We start from the raw sequence: 21,874 nt of genomic DNA, 5'->3' as shown, positions 1-21,874 counted from the left end.
AAGGCAATGGGATTAAGTGACTTGTTCAAGGACACAGGTAGGTAATTATTAAGTGTCTGAGGCCGGATTTGAATTCAGGTCCTCCTGACTCCAGAGCCAGTGCTCTATCCACTGAGATCCTAGCTGCCCCTAAGTGATTTCTTTCTTAAGCTGGGGAAGGAGGAGGTGGGAGAGAGAGGACAACCATCATTCATTGCCGACTCAGGCTGACCTTGAGTCCATAAAAGCCTCTCATATTTTTCAGAATGAAGTCATCTCCACTTTATACTTATGAAGTTTTTTTGGAACCAAAGCACAAGACTTTACATTTACCACCACTAAATTTCATCTCATTAGACACAGGCAGCTGGTAGCCCAGCGGACAAAGGTACTGGATCTGGAGTCTTGAAGACCTGAGTTCAAACCCAGCCTTGGACATTTCCTAGGTCTGTGAACCTGGGCAAATCACTTCAGCTTTACCTGCCTCAGTTTCCTTATCTATAAAATGGGGACAATAAAAGACCCATCTCCAAGGTCTGTGAGGTTCAAATGAGTTATCTGTAAAGCACTCAGTGAACCTGCATAAATATTATCATCTCAGTGTTAATCAAGGCCCAAAATCTTTTGGATTCTGTCATCAACCCTGTTAACTATCCCCCCCCAGTTTGATGTCAACTACCAAAATGATAAGCAGGCTGACTGCTTTCCATTTTAGTGGGGAAGGGAATGTAGTGAGATGAGAGGGAGAGAAAACAAATGGTTAGTTTTGTTTTTTTGCTGCACGTCAATGGAGTTAAATGACGTGCCCAAGGTCACACAGCTAGACAATCATTAAGTATCTGAGGCCGGATTTGAACTCAGAACCTCCTACCTCCAGGGCCAGTGCTCTATCCACTGTGCCACCTAGCTGGCCCCATGGTTAGTTTTTTTAAAAACATCAATCCACATGTATGAGATAGGAGGTGGGCTTTTGAAAAGGCTTAGGAAAATTGATAAACCACTAGCACACTTGATCAAAAAAGGGAAAAAGAATTAAATGCTGAAAATAAAAACTAAACGAGCACAACTGAGATGAAATAAAAAAGAACTGTTAGACTCTATGTCTATTCATATACCAGCAAGACTAAAAATTTAAAAGAAACCCCCCCTCCCAAATCCATGCAGGTTGAAGGAAGGATGGCGAAGCAGCAGTTCTGAAAGCTATTACGGTAAAAATGGTACCTTTTAATTAGGTCATTGATGGCCTTACTACCCCCAGTTCTGGTTGGACTGCAAAGGATACCTGGGACGGGGTGGGGGGGGGAGGGGATACTGTTCTTGCTTGCGGGAAAGCTAAGGACTGACTAAAGGACTGGGGGAAATTGGCCTGGAGAAGAGAAGCTTTGAGTGGGAAAAAGATGGCTCTTTTCAAAGAGCTTAAGGGCTACCCCCAGAGGACAATGAAACCTGTTCCGTCCTACCAAACGATAGAAATATAAGATGCCATGAGGCAGGTTGCTAGATTTGATCTAACAAAAGACCCTTCACTAGGGCAAGGATCTCCTCCTGGGGGACAAGCTCTCACTCAGGGGACATCTTCGAGGAAAATCAGGATGGCAGCTCCCAAGGGATACTGGGAGACCAATTCTCCAAGCTCCCTCCTGACCTGAGATCCTCTAATGCTCAGACCCAGTCCAAGCTAGTCCTCAGGCCTCAAGACAACCTTTTCCCTTCTTTCAGCCCTCAGACAAAGGACCTGTGCCAAGGAAAGCAGGCCCCCGATGGGGGAAGTCACCTACGTGATGAGGTGTCGGGAACAGTCGCAGAATAAGGTCAGCATGGCCAGCAGCCGTTTGGAGTCCTCATTGTCACTGTTGAGACACTCCAGGAAGAGCTTTAAGCCCCCCTGAGGTCCTAGCTCACAGATAAATGCCCACAATTTGGGCAGGAGGTCATCTAGGTAAGTGAGGCCTGGAAAAGCAGAGAGAAAACCTAAAGTCGGGATCCCACCCTTCTCTTCTACTGCCCTACCAAGTGTGGGGACAGGAGAGGAGTCAGTGAGCACTTGGCTGCAGAGGGGCAGACGCCATCCTACAATCACAGATTTAAGTCCAGTTGTCCCCATTCCTTCCTACAAGGTTTCAAAGGTTGTTGCCAGGACAGACACTGGGATGACCCTGGCCCCCGCCCCGAAACCAGGAAGGAGGGGGGAGAGAGGCATGACTGGAAATCTGGTCCCAGCCCACCATGGCAATGAACCCTGCAGGAAGGGGCCATGGCCTTTGGGACAGTTTGATCAGGTATCTCCCTGATTTACATTTCTTTCAAACCACTATAAGGAAAGAAAAAGGCTCTTGTGCATCTCAGACAAAGTCCCTCTGCACAGCTAGACCCTCAGGATCCTCAATTCAGGGTCAGAGGGAACTGGAGAAGTCATCAAGTACAATCCTCCCATTTTACAATCAAGAAAACTGAGGCCCAGAGGTCCAAAGTCCTGGCTAAAGGTCACAGTGTCAATGACAGAACTAGATTTGAACCCAGGGTCTCTGACTCCCAACCTAGCCCTCTTCCATTGGATCCCATGGTTCTGAAGCCAGGAACCAGATTGTTTCATGGGAACAGACAGAAGACTGGAATCAGGCACAGAACAGGCACCAGAACAAAACTAGAAGGATTTAGGAAATATGCCTCCCATTAGATAATGGGTTGACCACTCCACTTCCTGCAGAAGGCTGCTGCTCTGAGTTGAGATGAGGCATGTTCTCTAAGACAGGGCGTAGAGAGATTGTGAAAGGGGGGCGGAGGAGCCCGGGACCACAACCTGTGAGGATCTGCAGCCGGATCTGGGTGAGGGTGGTCAGCGCAGTCTGGTAGAGCACACAGACACTGCAGACCTTCTGAACTTCAGGAGAGTCTACACGCTTCCCGCCGATGGGCTTGAGGATGTTCCTCACTGATGAGGACTTCTGGAACGCACGCTTGAAGAGACCTGGTAGAAGGGAAGGGGCTGGGCTGAGGGCAGGAAAGCAGCCCTCTCCCAACAAAGGAGCAGTAGGGTCTACATGTTGGGGTGAAGGCGAATTTAGGGTTCAGGTTAAAGTGGCTCTTCTGAAAGCCACTGCTGCACTGCACTGTGGGCTTCCTTCCCTAGACATCATGGGGTTCTCCTGGCTTCTCTAAGGCCCCTGGGAGTTTCTATTCTGAGACCGCCCTGGAGGCAGAGCCATTCATGTTATTCTAGAACCAACCACAATTTGTGAGACGGGTGCATGATTGCACTCCAAAGGGCTGAGGAGATAGAGGACCCTGTCCTCCTCTTCTCAAGCCCAGCACGGGCTCCCCAAACCTATGTCATCTCCAGGACTGACGTGTCCAGAGACCTGGTCCAGGGGAGTTCATATGGATGCTATGGGCTGGAGCTGAGCCAAAGACCGGGATGGAGTCCAGCCAATGGGGGAACAAATGTAAAACCCAACTGGGGTGGGAACCTATGTAAGGTGGGGCACTCAACAGAGCTGAGGTGAGAGGGGGAGGTGACAGGAAAGCAGGCCTGGGCTATCTCCAAGCACCACGGGGACATGCCAAGGGCTGAGCCCAGGCCTGAGCTGCAAGGCCAGCACTTCCCACTGCATGACAAGCCCCCAAAATAAATAGCTTTGTGACTTTATTTCTTTCCTATCAGAGCGGCCTGGCCCACGCAGGGCAGAATGCTCTTAACTCTCCATTTTAACATCCAGAATCCAACCTGTTGAGTCAATTTTACTTTAGTCATAAAGTGTGATTTCAGCCATTGTGACCACCATGGGCAAGCAGAAAACCAAGACTCTAGGCTGAGGCCATGCCTAAGGGGAGCCCTCTGCCCCTTCTGGGGTTTCAATGTCACTCTCTAAACTAGAGGATCTCTCAGGCTCCTCCCAGCCCTGATACCCCCCGTTCCATGGGTTGAAGATTCCATCATTTGAGGTCCACGTGGACCACACAGGTTTTTCAAAGGAGGCCCAAGGCCTCAAAAAGCAACAAGCTGCTTGTGGGTCAGGGAGTCTCTCCAGGAGGATTAGCACCTTTCCAGGAGTTTCACAGACACGGCTCAGCCGGGTCTGAATAACAACCACTGGCGGCCACCATTCCTGTGGCACTTTCGGCCAAGCACTTGGGAACTTCTACAATTCTACTCAAGGGTCCTGGGCAGGGACACAGGGGTTCAGTTCTCCCAAGTAAGGCTGCTGGGGAGAAGCTCTGGCCCCACCTCCCAGGAAGGATCTGGCCACGGATGAGCCGAGTGGAAGACAGACAGATAAGGGAGGTGCAAGGGACAAACCACTCCTCAATAGCTTCTGTTAACAGACAAAAGAGTGATGTGGAAATTTGAAACACCTCCTGCCTTCGTGATGTGGAGTCACCCCCCACCCATGGCACCCCCTGCCCCACCAGAGCCACCTTCAGTGAGTGTCCATGCACATCCAGACATATAAACGCGGGGGGGGGGGGGGGGGGGGTCTGTGTTCTCTGGGGCCTGGCTCCATCCGCCAGATGCCCTGAGAGGGCAGGAAGGTGCTGGGCCCTGGGCCCTGGGCAGTGGCTCACGGCACGTGAGGGGGCACCCCTGGCACACCCTCACTCACTCTTCACGGGAAGGCTATTGGGTGGGGAAGTTGAGGGCATGGCGACTGCATGACTGGCCTCAGGATTCTCCAGCAGCTTCTTGCTCAGGATGTCTTTGAAAAGGATACGGATGATCCTCACCCCCCACAAGTACTGCAGCTGTTTGGTGAGCAAAGGCATCGATTCATTCAGACTAGAAGAGAGGAAGAAGAGGATCGAGGTCACGTTCGAGGTGGACTTCTCCCCCTCTGATCAGGCTGCTCTGCCTGGAGATGCTCCTCTGGCCCCTGGCCCCTCTCTGGTCCTGTGCTTCTCTCCCAGCTCAGCTTTCAACCCCTTGCACCTGGGCCTGGACCACCACCAGGCCTCCTCTCCCTGACCTGTGCTGGGTCCCCCCGAGGAAAGCAAACTCCATGAGGGAAGTAGAGACTGCCTCAGATCCTTGTATTTGTATTCCCAACTCTCAGCTCAGTTCCCGTATGTAGTCAATAAATCCTTAATGAATGTTCTGTCTGCTGCCCGGCTCTATCTACCTCCACAGATGGCACTGGATCCAGCCATAGGCACAGGCAGCTCTGCCCCCCACTTCCAGACCCCAGTACCTGGTGTCCTTGTTCTCCCCTGGCTTCTGATCCCTTCACTCCTCCAGCCCCTTCCAGATGGGCCTCAGAGCTGGTCAGTCCTAATCCCTTTGTGGGACCCCAGCAGCGGCAGGCCCTCAGCTCAGAAGGTAAGGACCCACCTCCTTCCCTTCACCAGTCGATAGACTCATTGTGGCCACCCTCCCTCACTCCTGGAGGCCTTTCCTTTGGTCATAACATTAGGAGCTACAAACAGTATTTCTTCTTTCTAACTAGAGGCAATGGAGGCAACCCCCAAATTGCATGTCTCCAGCCAAGTGGAAAACAGCCACAAGCCAGTAGTCACAAGAGAGAGTTTACAGGAGGGCTCCAACCACCCATCTCCATTTGCTTCACTCTAATTACCAGCCTGGTCCAGACTTCCATGACCACCCGTGTCCATCCCTCCATTAGTTCTTTCCTTCAACACAAGGTCATGGAACGTATACATTTTTTTTTTTTTAAGATTCTGGCAAGGCAAATGGGGTTAAGTGGCTTGCCCAAGGCCCCACGGCTAGGTAATTATTATTAAGTGTCTGAGACCAAATTTGAACCCAGGTCCTCCTGACTCCAGGGCCGGTGCTTTATCCACTGTGCCACCTAGCCGCCCCGAACATATACTTTCTACAGAGCGCAGACAATAACATAGCTTGGATAAGATGACATCCCTGTCCTCCTGGAGTGTTGCTCATTGGCCTTCCTTCTTCCAGGCTCCCTTCCCTGTGCTCTCACCTGGATGCCGCAGCCTGGATCTCACCCTGCTCCAAGCCCTTCCATCAGCCCTATGCTCTACAGCTTAGCTCTAGCATACCTCCTCTGCCATGCATTTGGACCCACTATCCCTTCAAGACCCAGAGCCTTCCCTGCCTGGTGCCCAGTTCTTCTCTGGCTTCTTCAAGGCTCCCCTAGAGGTCTAGGGTCTGTCCACTCATTCACAGGCACTGCTTTCTACTGCCTCATTGCCCCACCTCTTGAAGTCTTCGTCCACAAAGGCAGAAATGCCCCCAAACATGGTGGTCAACAAAGACACACAAAATCTGAGAGCTGGAAGAGACCTTGAGTCTGCCCCTGACTCACAAAGATTCCACCGGACGTACCTAACAAGAGTGAGTCACCAGGTTTCTGCTTAAAGACCCACCCCCCAGGCAGCCCTTCCCACCTTTGGTTGGGTTTCTTGCCCAGTCTCAACCAACTCCTTCAGAGCTTCCATCCACCACTCCTGCTCAGGTCCCAGGGACCTGTGGAATGAGGCCATCTCTTCCCTAACACCCCAGCGCCTCCAAACAGCACCTGGTGCCTTGCTAAACACATCCTTGGGTCTTTGAAGGCCCCTCACTGTGCTGACTTCTCCCACCTATCAATGTTCTTCCTGAACTGAACCCAACACCCCCTGGGATGCCTGGCCAAGGCAGGCACAGAGACGCCACCACCTCCCAATTGCTACAATCTGTGCCTCTCCTCAGGAAGCAGCCCCACGCTGCCTCTATTTCCCTGTCACTTGCACACTCACGTGCCGCTGATCTGCTCCAAGACTGAAGCTTTCAATAAGCCTGTCTTCTCTAATGATCAGGGAATTTGTTCTAGTCATGGATCCACTCCAAACCTCTCCACAAAGCATCGGCTAAATGTTGACCATGTATGGAGCCCCAGCCGAAGGCTGGAGAAGCAACAGACAGGAGCGACACTGCCCTTCCTCTCCAGGCCCTCATTCCTCCTAGGCCTCTTCTGGCCACCCAGAGACAGCAGCTACTCAGGCCATTCCCCCTACTCTGCTCTGGCCTTTCTCTCTTCCCTGTCTCAACTGCAGAGCTGACTGGTCCAATTCTGCACTGTTCTCTCTTCTCACATCCCTTTGTCCCTTAACCTGTATCACTTGCACCTTTCTAAGTTGAGCCCTATATGGCCCCCTCAGCCGCCCTCTGCGCCCCCCAAGTCCCTTTGACACACTGTCTACCGCCATTAGAGTGTAAGCTCCTTGAGCACAGGGTCTATCTTTCCTTTCGCTTCCCAGCTTTTAGGCCAGGCCCTAGCACACAAGAAGCACTAAATAAACCCTTAACTCTTTTAGGAGAGGCAGCAAGTCAGAAAGACCAAGGTGCCTGGCTCTGACCTGTCCAGGCCATGTGACCCCATGGCAACTCTCTGAGACCAGAGGATTCTGGAGCCTGGTCTCCTAGGATCATGCAGTACCTTCGGGTCCCTCTTCCTCTACACCCATCTCTCCTGTGACTTTCTCACTGGCCCTGATGACGGAAGCCTCCCCATCTCCAATCCATCCTCATTCATCAGCCAAAGGGATTTTCCTCAAGCCGAGGTCTGCCACATCATCCCTGTCACAAGGAACCCCAGGAACCCCTTCTGACCCTCAACAATCAAATATAAACTCTTCACCCCAAGGCTCCAAGCCACATCCTAGGCCACATCAGACCCTCCTTCCCTCCTTGCCCACTATGGCCTGGTCAAACTGGCCTACTACTTTGATGGTTGGCACTCACCCATAGTCCACTGATTGGGAGAACCAGCCCAGAACAGGGTGCCAGTGCGTCAGGTTTGACCTCTTCAGTGACACATACTGCTGGCAGTAGGAAAGCATCTCAATGAGCACCTTCACAAAATGCTTGGTCTCCTCCTCCAACACTCGACTTGTCAGATAACCCAGGTGGATGATGTTGCCTGGAACGAAAGGGAGAAAGATGTAGTTTGGATACCCTCTGAAACAAGAATGGGCAGCGGCCCAGAAAGCAGTGGAACCTTAGCGCTCTCCTCCCAGGACAGACTAAAACCCACTCTGGTCAGACAAGGGTTGGGGGTCCCACAGCAACCCCAGCTCGGGAAGACCCAAGAAAAGGCCTCAATGAATTCCCCTTCTGGCAGAGGCCCAATGTTTCATCCCTTGAGATGAGCTGGGGGTAAATCTGAAGCTCTTCCCTAGGCACTTTGTCCTTCCTACTCATTTCCAATATCCACAGAAAAGACACCATCATACAGTGATACAATATTTCCTATTTTTCAAAACGCACATCAATTACTTATTTGTTCAAAAATCAGAATCTTAGGTAGAGGGGCCTTTGAAAGAAAGACCCCCCTCAGGAGCAGCGTGGCAAGGACAGGGTTCTGAACTGGGGACGGCTAAAGTCAGCAGCCTTTTCTCGACCCCTCAACAGTTTGGGACACTGGTCAACACTCGCCACTCTTCTCTCCTCCCTGGGCTTCGTGACCATGCTCCCAGTTAAGGCTCTTCTTCCCTGCTTAACTGCTTTTGTTATCAGTGATCTTTGCTGGATCACCAGCCATTTCTGGGTCCAGTGCTGTGATCTCCCCTGCTCCCACAAGTACAATGATCATCTCAAAGAAGTTAGATCCTAAATCTAATACAGCTAGTCAATGATCTCTAATCCTTTATTACTATTTCTATTAGACGTCTCCTTCTGGGTGTCTCACAGGCATTTCTGACTCAATGTGTCCAAAGGCAAACCTCGCCATCAAAACCCACTCTTCTTCCAAATGTCCCCAAGTTCATTTGAAGGCAGCAGCAACCTGCCAACCCCCCAGCTTCCAAACTTTGGGGGCATTGTCACCTCTTTCCTCTCCCTCAGTCTCTCTGTCCAAACACTTTCTAAATCTCAGTCACTCCCTGGACTATCTTCCTACCACAAGTCCCTCATCACTTCTCCTTTAGAGGACTGCAGGAGCCCCCGATCTCCCTATATGCAGGCACCAGAACTCTACCCTCCACAGAGATGTCAAACTGACAGTCCCAACAGGAGTGGTTACGCTTGGGGGCTCACTACTTCTCTGTGAGATGCGTCAAGTCCTTCTTATCTGGATCCAGCCCCCTAACCTGCTTTCTCTCCTCATTCCTCGATATTCTAGTCAAAGTGATCACTTCACTGCCCCATCCATGACATCCCTTCTTCCATGGCTACTTCTCTGCACAGGCTGCCCTATCTGCCTGTGAGAACCCCAAGCTTCTTCCCAAGGACAGTTCTGGGGCCCCCTCCCCCAGGGATCTTTCCTAATCCTCCTTGGGTACTTGATGCCCTCAGAGGGTGAAATACGGTAGTCTCAACTCTGGATGTATTGTTATCAATTCTCTCTGTCCATGCTCTTGGTGGCAGAGTGGATAGAGCACTGGCCTTGGAGTCAGGAGGACTGAGTTCAAATCTGGTCAGACACTTGCTGCTTACTGGCTGTGTGACCTTGGGCAAGTCACTTAAGCCTGACTGCCTCACATCCAGGGCCATCTCCAGTTGTCCTGATCCATATCTGGCCACCGGACTCAGATAGATTTGGAGGAAAAAGTGAGGCTGATGGTCCCTCACTCAAATCCAATTCACATGCTTCTCATGGTATCACCTCTCTGATGTAGTGGTCTTCTTCAAAAACAAAGGACAAACACTGTCACCAGTACCAGGAGAAGGCAGGGACAAAGTCTCAAAGGCCTTTTTGTCTTTGTATCTCTAGCATCTACCTGGCTAGGGTGGGTGAGGAATGTTGCCCTCAGAGACTTCCTAAGGCTGCAACCCTGGGCTAGTCATTTCATTTCTCTCAGCCTCAGTTTCTATCTGTGAAATGGTACTCTCCCATTTCCTTCATGAAAATTCAGTGATCCTGACCACTTTTTTTTTTTGATTTTTCAAGGCAATGGGGTTAAGTGGCTTGCCCAAGGCCATATGGCTAGGTAATTATTAAGTGTCTGAGGTGGGATTTGAATCCAGGTACTCCTGACTCCAAGGCCGGTGCTCTGTCCACCACACCACCTAGCCACCCCCACTGCGCCACCTAGCCGCCCCGATCCTGACCACTTTCTTGTGTGCCCAGAAAACGTGCCAACTCTGGTCCCTGGCACTCACCCAGTAAACAGAGAGTGTGGCTCCCTTCCAAGCACTCACAGACGTCCACACATTGATCCTTGCGACTCAGAAATAGAATGAATTTACGCAGAAAGTCATGATATTCTAGCACGACGAGGCGCTGTCAGGGAGAAAAGCACTACCAGTAAAAACTGAGGCACTGAAAGGTCCAGGAAGAGGTTTCACATTTGAAGAAAATAAAATAGGTCAACCAACAGTGGCAACTTCTTCATGTGAAAGGATTTTCTAACTTAAGTGAACATCCATCAAAAGAACAGGCAATGAAGCTCTGAAGAAAGACCCCCTGGCCCACCTGCCCACCACAAAGCTCAGGGGCACTAGACAAAAGCCTAGTCTGGGGGTTCACCAAGCAGGGCTGGGGGCAGCCCAGCAATGCCTAGAGAAAGCAGAACCAATTCCCAAGGGCTATGAAAATGGAGGCAGGGAGGGTGGCTGAGATCACAGCATGAAAAAGCATCCCAGAATCCCATGACTGGAAGGGCCCAGAGAGGCTGTCTAGTCTAAATCCTTCCTAAACAAGAACACTTTCACAACAACCTTCAGCAAAGTCACCTAACAGCTGGGGGAAGCCTGTGGCCTCCCCTGGCAGCCCACTGTGCCTTGAGGGGCTTGACATTTAAAAGGGGCCTGGCAGCTTACCATGGGTCAGGGTGGCTGAGGGAATAGCCTCTTAACCTTCTGGGGGACGAATTACACAGAGAGGAAGGAGAGGAAGGCTGGCTTTTGTGTAAATACAAGGGAAAGAAAACCAAGAGACAGGCTGCAGAATGAAAACCAAGTTCGTTTCCACTCGGTACAAAGTCCAGGAGATGATGGGGGTCACTCACCTTTGGGGCCAGCATGCTGAGATGTGCCACAAAGGCAGGCACCGACATAATATGGATGAGGAATGGCCGTAAGAGATTGTCCGAAAAGTGAGCAGCAATCACAGGCCTGGACACAAACAGAGACCTCAGCATTCTCTTCCTGGCACCCGGTTTGGGGGGGGGGGATCCCACCTGGTCACAACCACTTCTCCCTCCCATGGGGATCACCTCCTTGGAAAAGCATCAGTGTGAGTCACACATGCCAGGGGAAATGACCAGGGACCCCGGGGCTGGGGTGCCAAGCAGACGTGGCACTTTCCAAATGTGGTGTGTGTCCAGGGGGCAGTGAGTGCCAATAATGGTGTGAATGTGGCATTTCTAGTCCCATCAACAACTCCATTCAAACTCATTTGGGACCAATCCTCCAGCAAACCTGGGAGGCTCAGAATGTTCTCCCAAACACTACCCAACCCCATCCCACTGATTCAGGAGGGCAGGGTGGAGTTTTCTCTAGAACATTCCTGACAAGTGGCCCCTCTTGCTCTGGGACATCTGAGACCGGAATGAGTCCCTGGTGTCTGGCCAGTCCTCACAAATCATAGAGAGAAAGGGCTGAACCCAGACATTTGCCTCAACTAAGAAGGTTCACTTGGATTGCTTCTTCCTGTCATCTTACCTCCACAAGGGTAGTGACCCTGGAGAAGTCACTTTATCTGTCTCTACCTGGAAAATAGAAATCCTAGCAGCGCCCATTTCTCAAGGGTATTATAAAGATAAAGTGGGATATTTATAAAGTGTTTTGTAAAACTTAAAGCACTCTGTTAATGTAATGATTTATTATCAGAAGCAGATAAAGCTTCAGAAGGGCAATGTTCAAAATGAAGGGGATGGGGGGTTACTGCAATGAATAAAGGAGGGGACTGGAGCTCAAGACCTGGGTCTGGGTACCCTGGCTGCCATCTCCTAGCTGGGTGGCCTCCCCTCTAAGGGGGGAGAGTTGATGGCCAAGATTCCTTCCTGATGATGAGGTGTCCCAGTCTTGGCCCAGAGCAGCTCTTCCAGACTGGCCTGTTGGACAGGGCTGAGGGAAAGCCTCCTGAAGGGTGGCCTCCCCAGGCCCTGGGACTGCGCCTTGAGGATGACTCACCGGGAAGCCAGAGTAAAGGCTGCCGCTAACATGCCTCTGGTCAAGGATGGTCTGGACCTCGCCAGGCCATTTCTTAACAGGATCTGAAAGAAAAACGCCCTTTGTCAAGAGGGGTGGAGGGGAGGGCACTGAAAGCTCTCCAAAGAGCACCCAAGATCAGCAGGATCCACTGATAAAAGAAACTACCAAAGAGATAGGATCTAAGAGCATTCTACAGATCTTCAGGAGGATTCAGGGTTCTCGGGGGGAAGGCAGCTGCTAATCACCCTCCCTGGGCTGACTTGCCTGGACCTCCCCCCTTGCCCACCTATACCCAGGCTGGCCAGGCTTCCTCTTCCCCCAAGCACATTTTCTTCCTCTCCCCTCATTCTCTAGTCTGACACACCCCATCCCCCCCCCCCCAATCCAAAGCACAAGACCAAAACATGGAGCAGGTCTATGTCAGGGTCACAGAATTAGATGGAAACAAATTGGGTGCTTGCCTAACTAACTTGGAATCACAAGAAGGGGGCTCCCCAAGACTCCAGCAAAGGGAGCAGGAGCCCTGTACAGAACCGACTTCAGGCTTCAACAGGTGAGTGGGGGGAGTGTATTCATTCAATGAGAAAGCCCTCCCCCTACCCACCTTAAACATGAATGTCAAACAGGCTGAGGAGAAGGAAACAAGGAGCTGGGTAGTTGAAGGTTCTCTGGCTAAAATCTGGTCCCACCAGTGAAACTCCCAGGACACCCACTTCCACCCCAGAGGCCCAAGCCCCAGTAGTTCAGGGCACACCAGAGGACCAACCTACCTGTAGAACAGAATACAATCCATTCTGATTGAGGTGTCCCATTATATTTGCACAGAGATGGTTCATGGTCGGCCGAAGAGACTCCCCTAAAAGAAGAGCAGAGTTAAGAAAAACCTCAAGTCCCACATGATTCCCCTCAGGTAGATCTAGGTGGACCAAGAAGGCTGAGGAAGCTCTAGAGGTTTTCAAGGGGATGGAAGGTGGTCTTTGAAGGCTCTATGTGAATCATGAGCAATGTGAAGCAGTGAAGGAAAAGCAAGGTTTCCAGGAGGATGCAAGGGAGAATCCCATAGTCCTCTGGGTGCCCTGGCTGGAACACACTTGCTGTAGTATGTTCAAGGCTGGATGCCAATTGTGAAGCTAGAACTGTTGAGTCCAGGCCATCAAAAGGTGGGCAGAAGTGGGTTCAGAGCTGAGTGTAAGAAGACATGGCAGGTGCCGTCAAGTCTGTGAAGGGCTCTAGGGGTGAGAGTGTATATGGGTGCTCTTGGCCTAATGGGGAGATCAAGGAGTCCACGCTCATACTGCCCACAAATGACTGGGCTGTCTCTCACAAGACTTCCCTGGGGGTCTCTGACCCGAAGCCTAATGGTCAGTTATTAGGGAATCATGGTTGGAGGGGGGGGTAGCAAGATGGTCTCAAGTCTCTGCCAACTTTGCATGCTCTACAGGGCAGAGGCAAGGAGCAAGCTGAGATCTGTGACTCTCAATCTGGGGTCGTTTTTACCACTTCGTTTATAAAAGCAACAAAAATAAGTCCTGGCCTCATGTCCAGGAGAAATGGAAGACTCTTTAATGCCTTCATGTTCCCTTTTGGGTTGATTTGGACAGGAGACTGCTCTGTTCAAGACAGGGGGAGGAGGGAGTCAGAGAGATGCTAGGGTAAGAGACCCCTCCAAAGCCAGGCAATGCCATCTCTCAGCCCAAATAGAATTCTTTGCTGCTCTGCAATTTCTTACTACTCTCTATAAGGCCAACGTTTCTTAGAATGTCTTGAGGCAGAAGAGGATGGCAAGAATAAGACAGACCTGCTGATTACTCCCTGGAGGATGCTAGGTACACCTCTCAACTCTCTGGGTCTGGGAGGGGGACTAGGTGAGCAAGGAAGGTCCCTGACGGTATTTATAGCAGGCCGAGTCAGAGAAAATCACCCAACAAAAAAGGCAAAGGGGATTTCCTACTGGGCTTCTGGCATCTGCCCCAGGGAGGGATGTGGAGTCCATGAGCTCCTCAGCAGCCCCCGCCCCCATTCTACCTCAGGAAGGGTCTCCTAACACTGAAACCTAGCTAGAGATAGAACGCTTTTTTTTTGCAAGACAATGGGGTTAAGTGGCTTGCCCAAGGCCACACAGCAGTAATTATTAAGTGTCTGAGACTGGATTTGAACTCAGGTACTCCTGACTCCAGGGCCAGTGCTCTATCCACTGTGCCATCTAGCCGCCTCAAGATAGAGCACTTCTTACAAGTCCTACAGATGACAGTTCATTTGAAGAATGGCTTCAAGCTTGTATGAACTTTTTTTTTTTAGGTTTTTGCAAGGCAATGGGGTTAACACATTTGTGCCCAAGGTCACACAACTAGGTAATTATTAAGAGTCTGAGGCCGAATTTGAATTCAGGTCCTCCTGACTCCAGGGCTGGTGCTCCTTCCACCATGCCACCTAGCTGCCCCTGGCTTCATGCTTGTAAATGGGATTGAGGGTTTGGTTTGGATAGAGGATTTCTCATCTCCAGGTCTCACTCACTCACACACTCACTCATTCTCCCCGCCCCCTACCTTTTCCTCGGACAATTTTCCACGTTGATGTGTCTGTGAAGTTAACAAGGAGGGTGAGGTACAGAGAGATGAGTTTAGAGTCTTGTAAGATGTCAGGCTGGGGACAAAAGAAGCAACTGTATTAAGGAGCGGCTCTTGTCCAGGTCATCAGTCACTGGTTAGTTGGGCCTCCTGAACTCAGAACTGCCAATGAAGCAGGCCCTTCATCTTTTTAAGACCAGGGCTGGTTCCCCATTTCTAAGATGTCTACTGAGCACAGGATACTTGCTGTGCAAGGTCTCCATGGCTCTCCCAGGTCTGTGGGGGGAATCTCATGCTCCCCCCTCCCCAGTCCCAATACAGACAGTTCAAAGGACAAGTTCTGTTAGCTTTGGGCCTTTGAGAACTCAGGGTCACTTTCTTGTCATGGTGGGTCTCAGACCATATCCCAGGCCACGGCATGTTCCAATGACCCAACCAGAGAGATGAGTAGCCTCAGAGCTAATGCTGACTGAGGGTCTCCACAGTGGATCCTGGAACAGTTTCCTGATCTCCCCCCCCACCACCACCACCCTCGGGGTCACCCTGCTGCTCTTTAGACCCTATAGGACTATCAGTGTCTGGGAGTTTTACAAGCACAGAACTCAAATGTGTTAAGTGGGAAAGACAAGTCCCCTTACCTTGAGGTACTTCAGATACTTGCAGCAAATCCACAAGATGTCTTTGATTTGCTTGATCCAGAGGAGAGTGAGATCTTTGGAAAGAGCCAGGGACACGTACCACACCTGGGAGCACAAGTGGGTCAAATGACGCCACTGCCAGTAGCAGTGCCCCAAGGCCCCAGCACTGACCAGCCTCCGAGGGAAAGGGCCCAGGGTGGTCTCTGCCTTTCTGGAGATTGAGACCGGAAGAGGAAGGACAAGATATTTATAGATAGATAGCCTTGGAGGAAGGGTATGCCAAGGAAGGCCATCCCTATATCTCAGATGGGGTCCAACAGGAAGGGCCCTGCCCATGGCCACACAGTTGGAAGGCATCTGAGATTGGATCTGATCCCAGCTCCTCCCAGCTCCAGCTTTAGGGGTCTATCCACTGACCCATCCTGCCTCCAGAGTCAGGAAACTCCAGAATCCTTCTTTCCTTATTTGTATTTCTATACTGCTATTCCTAAAGAGAACGATGTTCAGCTTCTTCTAAATAAGTTTCTGAGCCAATGGATAGAGTTCTTACTCTGGGAATGGCCTCTTGGGGAGACACCTAAAAAGCACTTGGTCCTGCTTATCTCAGGTTCCATTTGAGGTCAAATAAAACAAAACACAGCCCTGAAGGAAGTGAGGATCATCAAGCTTTCACGAGTATTCACAGTCCAATCAGAAGGAAACCCCCAAAGAACAAGACAACAATGTCCTGTCTCTCTCTCACTCTTCCCCCAGCCCTGGACAAAATAGGGGGAATAGTCCTGGGTTTGGACTCAGGAGGCCCGGGCTGCTTGGGACCAGGGCCCATGGGCTTCTCTTTCTCTCTCTCTCTTTTTTCAGTTTTTGCAAGGCAATGGTGTTAAGTGGCTTCCCCAAGGCCACAAAGTAGGTCATTATTAAGTGTCTGAGACTGGATTTGAACCCAGGTACTCCTGACTCCAGAGCTAGTGCTTTATCCAGTGCGCCACCTAGCCACCCCAATAGCTAGGTAATTATGAAGTGTCTGAGGCTGGATTTGAACTCAGGGACTCCTGATTCCCGGGCCGGTGCTCTATCCACTGCGCCACCTAGCCACTCCCGATGCTCTCTTAAAGCCACAGTTTCTTTGTCTGCAAAAATGATATTAGGGCAATTCTCTTTTCTTTTGGGACTCATCTTTGTTGACAACAGAAACAGGGGGTTAGGTTAAAGGATTACTGAGGTCCCTCCCAACTCTAAAATCACTGATCTGAGACAATCACATAGGTATGAGGTACCTCAGCTGGGAGGGTCTTCAGAGACCCTCTGAATCAAACTGAGGCCCAGAACAGGATAGGGATCTGTCCGGGATCCCACAGTGGCAGGGGTCTCCAGAAGAAAATGAGTTCAAGTACAACTTCTATAATCCTTTAACAGCATCACAGTGGCTGACTCCTTGGGTTATTGGAAAGAGAAGTCCATGGGCCAGAGGAATGTTGGGGTCCCACTCACCTTAGGTTCATTCTCAGCTTCCATGCTGCTAAGGATGCAACGACACAGCATTCCAAACCTCTGGAAAGAATCAGCAGAACAGGTTATGAACTCCTGGGATTAGGAAGGATGTCTTACCATCCCCACACTAAGTAAATCTTAGTTCCTAACAATGCAAAGCTACAGAATTGCTATCGACAAGGTGGCAGATCAGTTCCTTCCTGGGCCTCCAAGTTGCCAAACAAGGGTAGCCCAATGTTGGGTTTTGCCCTAGCCAGTTCAAAAGGCTGGTACCAGGGAGAGGGACAGGGCAGGCCTTCAACGAGTCCTTGCTGCCCGATGGCCAAGAGAAGGTCATGGTTCCCAGGTATGGCAGGGCAGCCCATGGCTAGCTCACGCAGGAGGAAGGGCTCCTTACCAATTCATCCTCTCTAGCTCTGAAAATGAACAACAGCTTCCGGGCAATCTTAAAAAGAGAAAGTGCACTTTTTTTATTGGTTCCAGTTGAGTCAACGCTGTCAAAAAAATCATCAATCTCTTTCCTAGAAAAGGAAGAAGAAAGAGGAGGTTTAACCACAGTCTGCCATCGCCAGCCAGAGACACCTGGGGACTTTCCTTGCAGTCTGAGGTTTGCTGCCAAAGGCAGGCCTTCCATGGAGGCAGATCACCCCTTCTCTCTAGCTTGGGCAGTGAATTTTGGTAGTGTTGGGGGCTAAGAGTTCATCACCCAGAGGCTAGATCCTGATAGAAGCCTACACTGGGTAGGACCCACTTCCCAGGCATCACTTGAAAAGGCTCAGGGTTGACAGTCAAGCTCCATAAGGGATTTGGGTGGAGGCAGGGAAATCAAGAGCAGCCTGTCCTCCTGGGAGGGCCTGGGCAGAGGTTGTTGACAATTTGGCACCCACCTAATGTCTGTCTGTAGGCGACATCTACAAACAAAGCCGCGGACCAGGGCCTGTATCTGCACAGCAGCCCGCTCTTTCTCCTTCTGCCCCCGCCGCTCTTCCCTGGCCTGCCGTGCTTTGTCCAGGAATTGTGCTCGGGATGACTGGGATGTGCCGAACATTATTGCAAACCTTTCATGAACCAAAATGGAAACAAAATGCATTGTCACAGACTGTGGCCAAGTGAGGTGGCTGGAGCAGGGCAGGGCCTGGAATAGTGGGAAGCCAAGAAGCTGGAGGGCAGAGAATGCTGGGAGCCAGCCTGATGGTGTCCAGGGCCCAGGCCTAGGTGGAGTCAGACTGGCTACAGCCCACCTTTGACCCTTGCACACACAGCATGATGCAGCTGAAGGACAGGAGGGGGAGCTGGGCTCGCCTCCCAACCGAAGCAATGCTTGGGCCATGGGAGGGTGGGTGTTTCCACACTGGGAGTCCCACATTAATGAAATCAGAGATCAAGACCCAAATAAAAGGATGTCCAGCTGACAACAATGAGCTCAAGCATGGAGGGAAGGAACAGTTTGGTGGAATCTGAGCTGGGTGGGTACAGGCTCCCATTTAAGGGGGAGGGGCTCGGGCCAGCTGGTTTCTAGGTTCCCAGCCAGCTCTAAGTCTTATGTCAGTCTTCCTGACCTGAACACATCAGATAATTGAATTGGAAAAGGGTCTGAAGATCACAGCCTCAGAGCAGGGGGCCTTCACCGGCCATCGAGCCCATCTCTGACGCCATATACAGAGGAGGAAAGGGATGTCCAAGAGCTCAACCCTTGAGTCCACCAGCACCACAAGCAGCCAAGTGCCAGAGGTAGCATTCGAACTAGTCCTCCTGACTGCACCACTCCACAGTGACCCCATCCAAGGACCCCTAAGCCCACAGTAGCCCAATGTTCTTCCAGATAAGCAGGGGTTTATTCAAAGGCTACAGAGTCAATCTGGTGCAGTAGATTGAGCAGTAGAGGTCTGAGTTCTAATCCCACCTCAGCCACTTTTAAGCCCCTTATCAATTCTGAGTCTTACCTTCTCCATCTGTAAAATGGGGGCCATACTTGTATCACCGAGCATCCCAAGGCTACCATAAATCTCAAAGTGAGTTGTCACTGTAGCTCATGAAGAGCCAGGCCAATGATAGCAGCACAGCTTCCAAGGGGACGGTCAGTTCTTTAGATTCTAGTAAATTTGGCCACCCACCACAATGCACACAAAGGGCAGCCCCTGTTAACAGGGCCTGGGAAGGGCAACCAAGCAGGGAGGAAGCCTGGCCCAAACGCGCTCTTTTCTGTTTCTCTGAGTCAAGTTTACGTTATTTTATTTTCATCATGCCTTACTGATGCCTTCTTTAATTTTTAAACAACACACTTTTTCCTCCCCCTCCTCCCCTCCCCCCTTTTCCTATACCAAAGAAAAGCACGGAGACAAAGCCAACAAGTGCCAAGGAAGGCCCTGGCTGGAAGTAGGCTCAGATCCTTCTATGGGGAACCTGGGGCCTCAGGGAGTGACAAATCAAGGAAGATCTGAACTCAGGTCCTCAGACTGCAATCTGGGCAGCTGTGTATTCCTCATCTATTCATCAGGATCCACTTCTTTACGTGACTTTTCTAGTTCTGTCATTTTACTCACTTAAAGAAAAATCCAAATAGAAATGCAAGCTGAATTTGTCGAGAACAGAACCAAGGGGGCTCCCCTTCTGCAATCATCTCAGTGGTCAAATAAGGAGCCTCTGCCTTTGCTTTGAATTGAATCCACATTAGAAGGACGAGGCATCACCTGATTCTAATTTACCTTGAAAAAAGGTTTCATGCTATTCTCTCTATTTCCTCATCTTGTGGATTGAAACAAAAACCTCTGCTCACTGAGGCTGCAGTGAATTGAAGCCTGCCTTCTATGGGAGAGGACAGCTAAAACCTGGCCAAGTTGGCCAGGCAATCCCACACCCAGCTCCCTTTTAATGACTGGCTTTTTCCAGCAGTGAAGGAGAATGTGTAAGACTCACCTGAGGATTTGCTTTTCTTGTAGAAAGACCAGATGATCATTAGATCAAGCACTGGACTTGAGACTTAAGGCAGCATCTCATTTGATTAGGATCCTGTCTTCTTAGACTAAAGAAACCAGAGGGGAAAAACTGCAGATGACTGGATGAATTCAATTAACGAGGCATTGTTTTCTAACCAAGAATTCCCATATCTACATGGCTTTGAGATTTACTGAGTCCCTTTCCCCTCCTCCCCCTAACTCCTGGAGGTAGAAAGTACATGGTTCAGTGGGAAAAGACCTGGATTCAAATTTTACTCTCTCATTTACCAGTGACCTGACGTGAAACTAGCGACTTCGTCTCTCTATGTTTCACTATGTCTAGTGGGAGGAGACATAAGAAAACTGCCCATCTAAGGATGAGTGTTCTGTACATCCAAGGATGAGTGTTCTGTACTTGGAGGGATGGCAGAGCAGAGTGAAGGAAATAAAATGAGGAGGATTTTCAGAAGATGAGAAAGCCTCGACATCTCCCTCATGTTCATATCTTTCAGAATGGAACTGCTGAAGCAGCTAATTGTTGTGAGAAGCTGAGCAAGAGAGCAGAGCCCTGGGCTCTGCAAAGTGACCACATGTCCTTTCCCTCTGTGACCGGCCTCCTCCCTGGGATGAGCCCTGTCCATCCCTCAGGATAAGGGGAGCTGAAAGGCATGGAAGCTTTATCTCTCACTCCCAAGCCTACTCGAAACTCACCTTCTCCAGGGTGCCTCTGGTCCCTCACATTCCCATAGCATTTTTGTCATATTGGATGCTGGCACAACCCACTGAAGGAGTGCCCGCGGGGTTCATACAGGCCCCGGGACTTGCCCATGGTCAGTCAGGAAGCATTCATTAAGTGTCTCTTATGTCTCAGATACTGTGTGATGCACGGGGGACATGAAGACAAAGATGAGCCAGGCCTCCCTAGCAGGCTGCCATTCTGACACTGGAGAAAATTACACTCAAGAGACACGGAACAAAGGCCAAAGTCTGCCCAGCAGAGAAGGCCGGGGGTCTGGGAGGGAGGCCAGGCTCCGGCTCTATCCCCATCCGTTGCCATGAAGACATTTCCTGAAGCTTTGGTCCCCAGCCCAGGGGCCCCCTAACCGCAGCACCTCCCCACCAGCCGGGGGGCCCGGCCCCAGGACCAGCACACCAACACTTGGAGCTCGCCCTTCCTTTCTTCCTTCTCGGCCTGTTCCCGGGCCAGCAGAGCCCGGTGGCTGCCCGCTCATCTTCCAGTCGGGGACACACGCCGCTGCGGGCAGCGCGGGCAGGCCTGGCTGCCCCGGCCCGCCGGGCTCTGCTCCCGGCCACCTCCAGAGAAAGGCCGGAGAGGCGGAGGCCCCGGCGGGCAGCTCAGCACCGGCGCCGCGTCCCTCCCCGAGACCCCGGGGCCTCCTCCAGGCCGCGAGGTCGGGCCGGGTGCTGCGCGGGGGGCGGCCGTGGCACCCGGCCGGGGCCCCCGGGGCTCCGGCCCCGTCCTGGAGGATCCACGGGGCGCGGGGGCCCTCGGCCGCTGCTCCCGCCCCGTCTCTGATACGGAGACAGCCACGGCCCGGGGGCAGGGCGCGATGCGGCTGGCGGCCGGGGGGAGCCCCGGGGGAGCGGGGGGCTGCGGGGGGCGGGGCCGGGGCGCAGAGGGGCTCAGCCCCGCCCGGCCGGGAGTGGGGGGCCTCCGGCCGCCTCGGCTTCCCCGGGCCCCGCCAGGCCGGGCGCCAACAACGACGACGACGACGACAACAAGGCCGGCGGCGCGCCTCCCCGCCCCGCGCGCTCCCGCCCCGGCCGCGCGCGTCCCCGCCGCCGCCTTTACCCGCTCGGGGCCGGGGCCGGGGCCGGGGCCGCCTCAGCCCGATGCCCCCGCGCTGCGCCGGGCCCCGGACAGCGGCCGAGGCCGCGCCGCCATCCTGCGCCCGGGCTGTCCGCACCTCCGCGCTCCGGCCGGGAAGGCGGGCCGGCCCCCGGCGTTCCGAGGAGGCCGCCGGAAGCGAGCGGGCGGAGGCTTCAGCCGGAGCACCCCGGAGCGGAAGTGGGGGCGGCCTGCAGGGCGGAAGGGCCCCCTCCGCTCCGGCGCGGCCCCGTGCGCCTGCGCCGCCTCTTTCCTGCCCGCCCCGCCCCGGCGCGGCCCCGTGCGCCTGCGCCGCCTCTTTCCTGCCCGCCCCGCCCCGCCCCGGCGCGGCCCCGTGCGCCTGCGCCGCCTCTTTCCTGCCCGCCCCG

General features: G+C 52.2%; 1 protein-coding gene across 3 annotated transcripts in view; it reads right to left on the bottom strand.

The window, feature by feature from the left end:
• UBE3B (ubiquitin protein ligase E3B) overlaps positions 1 to 21,588 on the bottom strand; it is a 47,883-nt gene extending 26,295 nt beyond the window's left edge. The window contains exons 1-15 of one of the 3 annotated variants that reach the window (XM_074206111.1): positions 21,471 to 21,588; positions 19,638 to 19,743; positions 17,609 to 17,779; positions 17,119 to 17,242; positions 16,722 to 16,781; positions 15,234 to 15,338; positions 14,575 to 14,671; positions 12,799 to 12,884; positions 12,008 to 12,090; positions 10,882 to 10,987; positions 10,034 to 10,154; positions 7,676 to 7,853; positions 4,581 to 4,753; positions 2,780 to 2,947; positions 1,758 to 1,929 (exon numbers count right to left, since the gene is read on the bottom strand). In XM_074206111.1, coding sequence (XP_074062212.1) covers positions 1,758 to 1,929; positions 2,780 to 2,947; positions 4,581 to 4,753; positions 7,676 to 7,853; positions 10,034 to 10,154; positions 10,882 to 10,987; positions 12,008 to 12,090; positions 12,799 to 12,884; positions 14,575 to 14,671; positions 15,234 to 15,338; positions 16,722 to 16,781; positions 17,119 to 17,242; positions 17,609 to 17,769 — 1,634 coding nt within the window. In that variant the 5' untranslated portion in view covers positions 17,770 to 17,779; positions 19,638 to 19,743; positions 21,471 to 21,588. Of the gene's footprint in view, positions 1 to 1,757; positions 1,930 to 2,779; positions 2,948 to 4,580; positions 4,754 to 7,675; positions 7,854 to 10,033; positions 10,155 to 10,881; positions 10,988 to 12,007; positions 12,091 to 12,798; positions 12,885 to 14,574; positions 14,672 to 15,233; positions 15,339 to 16,721; positions 16,782 to 17,118; positions 17,243 to 17,608; positions 17,780 to 19,637; positions 19,744 to 20,368; positions 21,018 to 21,470 lie in introns of those variants that run through there. The other 2 variants (XM_074206112.1, XM_074206113.1) reach the window with 2 other exon arrangements.
• Between the last annotated feature and the right edge of the window lie 286 nt (positions 21,589 to 21,874).

The sequence above is a fragment of the Macrotis lagotis genome, chromosome X, assembly GCF_037893015.1.
Source record: "Macrotis lagotis isolate mMagLag1 chromosome X, bilby.v1.9.chrom.fasta, whole genome shotgun sequence".
NCBI classification, from domain to species: Eukaryota; Metazoa; Chordata; class Mammalia; order Peramelemorphia; family Peramelidae; genus Macrotis; species Macrotis lagotis.
Note: the sequence above shows the minus strand (reverse complement) of the source record. Positions and strands in the feature narration are given on the sequence as shown.